General features: G+C 59.9%; 1 protein-coding gene across 5 annotated transcripts in view; it reads right to left on the reverse strand.

Moving 5' to 3' along the window:
• WNT6 (Wnt family member 6) overlaps positions 1-5,977 on the reverse strand; it is a 14,769-nt gene that overhangs the window by 2,927 nt on the left and 5,865 nt on the right. The window contains exons 1-3 of one of the 5 annotated variants that reach the window (XM_015635513.1): positions 3,800-5,967; positions 3,369-3,589; positions 147-448 (exon numbers count right to left, since the gene is read on the reverse strand). In XM_015635513.1, the coding sequence (XP_015490999.1) occupies positions 147-448; positions 3,369-3,589; positions 3,800-4,020 (744 nt within the window). In that variant the 5' untranslated portion in view covers positions 4,021-5,967. Of the gene's footprint in view, positions 1-146; positions 449-3,368; positions 5,968-5,977 lie in introns of those variants that run through there. The other 4 variants (XM_015635514.3, XM_015635512.3, XM_015635515.2 and 1 more) reach the window with 4 other exon arrangements.

The following is a 5,977-nucleotide window of genomic DNA, read 5'->3' on the forward strand; positions in this document are numbered from 1 at the left end:
TCCAAAGTACCTGCAAAGGATACCCAAAAGATATTGGGTCACATTTCAGCCAAGGCCGGTGCAGGTACACGGCTTGCGGACACTGAAGGTGGAGGGGTGGATAGGGGCACAAGGGGCGCAGGCCACGGGGAGTGCAGGGCTCTTACCAAGCGCCCGGCTTCGTTGTTGTGCAGGTCGATAAGAGCTCGGATGTCATTTTTGCCTTTCTTGTTCTTGGCATCCATAAACTGCTGGGATTTCTCGTAGCCAAACTGCACATCATCCCCACAGCCCCCCCACTCCCAGGCGGTGCCCTCCATGCCTGGCCCCGCCGTGGGCGAGGGGGGGGCCCGGCTCCGTGTCAGCTCACAGCCACACTGCAGCAGCTCGCCCATGCTGCAGGCCTGCGTGATGGCATGGCTCACTCCAGCCGCCGTGATGGCATACACGAAGGCTGTTTCACGGATATCTGCAGGAGAACGGACAGGGCCGGGATGCGGGGTCAGCTCCGGCAAGCAAAGCACCACCCCCTGGCTGATATCTCAGGGGCTCAGATCTCCCCTTCTCCCTCTTCAGATTTGTTCGGTGCTGTTCCCTGGGTGATGCACCCACCCTGGAACAGGCTGCCTGCAGCAGGAGCTGCCTTCTGCAAACGGATTTGAAAACTCCAGGATGTTCGGGACCTGCCAGTGTTCCTCCTCAGCTGTGGAGAGGCAACAAATCTCCCACCTCCTCTTGCAAGTCAGGGAGCTGCCCCACAGGAAAGGGGGAAGCTCAGAGAGACGAGTGGCCCCAGGTGACCAGGTGGTACCCACAGCTTCCTCACGCTACCTTGCAATATCCCTCCAAGCAGTAAAAATCCCAACCCCAGCTTCAAACTGGCACCTAGAAACAAACACTGTGAGGGATACTGAGGGTGCCACTCACCCTCTGCAGGGCGACAGTGATGAGGCTGCTCTGCCTGCTCTCCCCCCACTACCCTCTTTGCCATGGGGAGCTGCCTGCCCCCCCCTCTCTCCACCGGCACAGCCTCCACCCTGCAGGATTATTTATTATTAGTATTTGCTCCTGTCTCTCTCTGCTCCGGGACACGAATTCCAAGCATCTTTCCCCTGCCCGGACCTGCCGCTCGCAGCCGCAGCCAGCGGGGGATTCTGGCAGCAGGGGTGCGGCGCCCTGCTCGGGGGGCTCCTGCACTCCCCCTGCTCCATGCCAGCCCAGCTCCTGCCCACCCAAATGCCAGGGCAGGGCTGGCCCAGGGTGGTGGCCTGCAGGGGATTTCTGGGGAGGGAGGGGAAGGTGAGTTTGGGGGGGGTGTCCCATCCCTCCATCTTCACTGCCCTGACTTCGGGAGGCTGCAGGAAGAGGGATACCAGCACACCAGTTCCATGAGCAGCTCCTCCAAAAGCCCACGCAGCACCTGCATCCCTCTGGTGTTAGCAGGAACTGGGCACACCAGAGCCTTTCTGGCAGTGCCACCAAGGGGATACCACCCCCTCCCCAGGCTCTCCTGCCCCCACAAGCCACCCGACCACCCGTCTGCTCCCACCTGGAGTTGGCAGAACCCTCAGCAGACAGCCCAAAGCTGGCAGAGGTCCCCATGCCACCCTGCCAGCTGGGCCCTGGGGGGATGCCACTCCTCTGACAGTTCCTCCAGACACATGGCTGCCCCCAAGACAGCCTGCCCTGGCATGCCACCCCTGGCACAGGTGGCAGCAGGGGAAGAGGGGACAGCCATGACAATGCCAGGAAGGCCATGGCCAGGAATGGGAGGTTTGCAGCATCCTTGGATAGAAAAGGATATTGGATGGGAAGTACTCATCTGATGCAGCTGGGAAACCCAAAAATGCTGGTATACTTTATGCTGTCCCAGCAGGCTTACAGGGTGGCTGGTGCCTGCTGGCACCTCTGAGGGCTTCTGACACCCACCTTGTTGCCCTGGGGAGCTCCACACCCCTAGCTGGGATGCCCCATGTCCTCAGAGTGCCAGGGACTCACAAATTCACCACTGTCCCTACAACACTCTACCACCCCAGCAGTGGGGCTGGACCAATGTGGTGGCTCCTTCAGCATCCCCATGCTTGACATGCCTCTTCCAACACAAGCTGTTCCTGGGTACCCAGCAGCTCATCTGCCAGTACCTTTCACTCACCACCTGGTCTGGCTCTGCATTCTGGCACCACCCCACTACCAACCCAGATCCCTGCCTGGCACAGATCCCACCTGCCTTGCTGCCAGGTTATGGTGAAAACAGGTGACTCCAGAGGCAAGAGAGTCCCCCATGTGCCCTGCCTGACTCTCTGCTTCTTGACTGAATAAACCTCCTTGTGTTGGGGGAGCCCACATCTGCAAATCAGCTTTTTAGATGAGCCTATCCCCCTCCCATGGGCCAGTGTCTCCTTGAAGGTTTCAGCTCTGAGTCCTGCTAGTACTTGCAATCAATTGGGTGTCTAGGGCACTACACCCTTTCCAATCCCCCCAGGGATTCCACCTTGACCCCCCTGCATTTGCATGGCCCATGGACATACCCACTTTGCCTCCGGCTGGCCAGGCACCAGCAGGTGTGATGGCTGAGGAGAGTGGGGCTTGCTCCAGCATCTTCATCTGCCATAGCACAGGGACCAGTATGGGAAGAGGGGCAGGACTAAACTCACCTCCCACTGAGTGATCTTACCAATCCAAGGTGCTTCAAGCATCTCCCCTTGCTTGGAGCACCATCCAATTCTAGCCTCTCTCCCCGAGGAGCATGGCAGGGCTTTCCCATGCCTTACACATTCACGGCTGCCCTCTTGCTCTGCCCCTGCTCCGATTTTGATGCAGCTGGGACTGGCTTGGACCACTGTAATCCACTGTCTGAGACCTGCACATACCTTCCTGCCACCCAGCCCTGCTCCTCAGGCTGACATCAGGGTGCCCATCCAGGGACAGGGACAGGAGACAAACACTCCTCTCCTCTGCTCCCTGCAAGGTCAGGAGCAGGGATGTGAAGGGCACCCACGGGGTGAGGGGCAGCTCCCGAAGGCTGTGCACTGCCTCCCACCCGGGCCCCTTCCTGCGGCACACCCTGGGGTCCCGGGGGAGCAGTAAATCACTGCCAGACGAGGGTGCATTCTTGGGCTTCATGAAGCCCCACACTGTCTGGGAGCATTGGTAATTGCTTCATTACAACACAGGGAGACATGTCCCGGCAGTAAAACCTCAGCGTGACTGCACCAGGGAGCACTGAGCAACCCCCTACACACACACACACACACACACACACACACATACACACACACACACACACAGAGCTTTGCACGCCAGGACTCTGCTCAAGGAGTCCCAGGGAGGTGCATGACCAGGCTGGGGCCTCTTTGGGAAATGGGAAGCTGAGGAAGCACTGGCCTTACCCTGCTGCAGGATCTTGCCGAAGTACTTGCTGTGGCTGGTGCAGTTCCAGCGGCGGAAGCGGAATTGGTACTGGCACTCCCGGACGCCCAGCTTGGTGCCCTTGGCCACCTCCTGCACAATCTCTGGCTCCAGCTGGCACAGCTCTGCCTGCTTCCCCGCCAGCCGCTTCGTCTTGCGGCAGATGCTGTTGGGGTCCATGACCAGGGGGCTCCCCACTGCCCTGCAGGAGGGGACAGCGAGCAGAGCAAAACCAGCACCCAAGCCCAGGAGAGACCAGGGTGTGGATGGGACATGACCAGACCTACCCCAAGGGACGGAGCAAGGCTGCAGGGCAGTGCCAGCTCCGTGCTGAGCCCGGGTGACAGGGGGACAGAGAGATGTATGCAGTGGGGGAAGGACAATAGGTATGGGTGGGTCACCCAGGCAATACCTTGCCCTGTCCATCCATTCGGGGAACGGGGGGTATCTCCAGCCGTGGGACAGGCTAAAGGATGATGCTGGCACATACCACTCTGCATCCTTGGAGACATCCATGGGGACATCCATGGGGGAGATGGTGGTGTCCCTGACAGGAGATGGCAGAAATATTGTGCCACTCAGCATCCGCTCTTTGGGGCTGGCACTGACCGAACCCAGCCCTGGCATTGCCATGCGACTGATGCCCGATGCAGCTGCGTCTCACAGAGCTGTGGACACAACGAGGAGCCCAGCCAGCATTCTTGGTATGTCTCCCCCTCTCCATGGGGGCTTGCTGCTTTACCCCGTGGGAGACTAGATGAGTGACCTTGCCTCTGATAAAGCCCCTCGGCTGCTGGCCAGGATCCTGTACTCACCTCCCCAAATCCAGGCACTGACTCCAGGGAATGGAGCCGCAGGCGGGTGCAGGAGTGCAAGGGAGGGATGCAGGTGGCATCGCCAGCTTTGCCAATGCCAGTGAGGGAGGGCAAGTCTTGGCTGGGCCCACGTCAGAGGCAGCTCCTCCTTGCCAGCCCAGCTGGAGTGAGGTGCCTGCCTCTCTGGCCCTGAAGGCAAAGTCTGAGCACAGTGCTGTGCTCCCCGGTGTGCCATCGGCTACAGAAACTCCTGTACTTTTCCCCACACATTTTGCCTGGAGTGCCCTCCACGGCACAGCTCGTGCAGCTGCGCAGCCTGCCAGCACCCTGCCTCGTGCTGGCGTGGGTGATGCTCCAGCTCTGCCGTGGGCAACTCTGGAGCCATGGGCCACACGAATTTAGCACACCCTAAACTCAGCCCACCCTTGCCTCCAGCACTGCTCCTGTGGGCTCAGAGCCCATCCTGCTCAACAACGTGATTTTCATGGCCATGGGTGCCCACAGAACCTCAGGGCTGGAGCCAGCATACCCCAGGACCAGGACATGCCTGATGATTGGGAGGCTACATTCCCTGGGATTCCCTGGGGAGCAGTGCTTGGGCGGCCCTGTGCTGCCTGCAGCCCCACTCACTGGAGAGCATCAGCTGCGCAGCTTCCAAACCCAGAGCTTTATTGTCTGGCCAAGCCCCAGGGGCTCAAAAATCACAAGCTGAATCTCAGTGTTTAACTGTGTTCTGGGTTTCCTTTTCACTCTTGAGCAGCTGGGGGGCTGTGTTTGGGACACCAGGCTGCAGCACTCTGCTTGCAATCCTGTCCCCAGTGCAAACCCCCTCCAAGCAGCCCCTTGAAGCTCAAGGCCCTGCCAGGATCCCCCTGCCTCATGTCAGGCTCCCCAGCTGCCTGGATCTCCTGCCCACCAGACCCCAGCTGGGCTTGGAGAGGACATGCCCTCTCACACTGCCTGGAAAAGGTGCCCTTATGCTTTGGCTGGAGGTTTAAAGGTTGAACAGCTCAACAGAGAGGAATAGCCTGGAGAGCGAACTTCCAGCAGGGAAACTGAGGCAAGCCCACACTCCTGCCAGGGAGAACCCATCTCCCTTTGCTCCCAGCAGCTCAGTTTCCCTTTGCTGCATGATTCACATGGACCTCTGCAAAAGGATGAGGCAGCTAGGGAAGCATCGTGGAGCTTGCCTGGCACAGGTCCTCCACAGATGGGGAAAGTGAGGCCCACGTGGAAAGTGACCAGAAAATCTGTCCAGTCCCATCCCATGATGACCACACAGGGATCCAAGCCTCCATGTTGGTCTCCAAGCTTGCTGTCCTTTGTGACCACGGGCTCCCAACATCTACAGCCGGATGGCGGAGGTTTGGCTGCCTCCGCCGGTGGAGTGGGGAAGAGGGGGAGCCGGGATGGGACTTTCATTAAGAGATGACTCTTTGTACTCAAATAAAAACGATGCGCCAGCCCCCCGGGGCCGTCAGATCAAATACTGAACTGTGGCTCACCCCGGCCCGCTGGATCAGGCCGGGAAGAAGAGCTCAGCCCCGCGGGTCTGGGGGTGATGGGCGGCTCACCGGCACCGGGGGGTCCCCACCCATGGTCCAGGCGGCAGCAAGGCTGGCGGCAGAGCGCAGGAGCTTTCTGTCCATGCCGGCGAGGCGTGGGGTGGGCTGCCTAAGTCCAGCGCGATGTTAATTTCCGCTGGGCTCCGCTTTCTGGCACAGGAAGGCTGCCGGGAGCCCAAGAGCTGTTTTGCTTTGGAGGGTTCTGAGGGG

The sequence above is a fragment of the Parus major genome, chromosome 7 (assembly GCF_001522545.3).
Source record: "Parus major isolate Abel chromosome 7, Parus_major1.1, whole genome shotgun sequence".
Lineage (NCBI taxonomy): Eukaryota > Metazoa > Chordata > Aves > Passeriformes > Paridae > Parus > Parus major.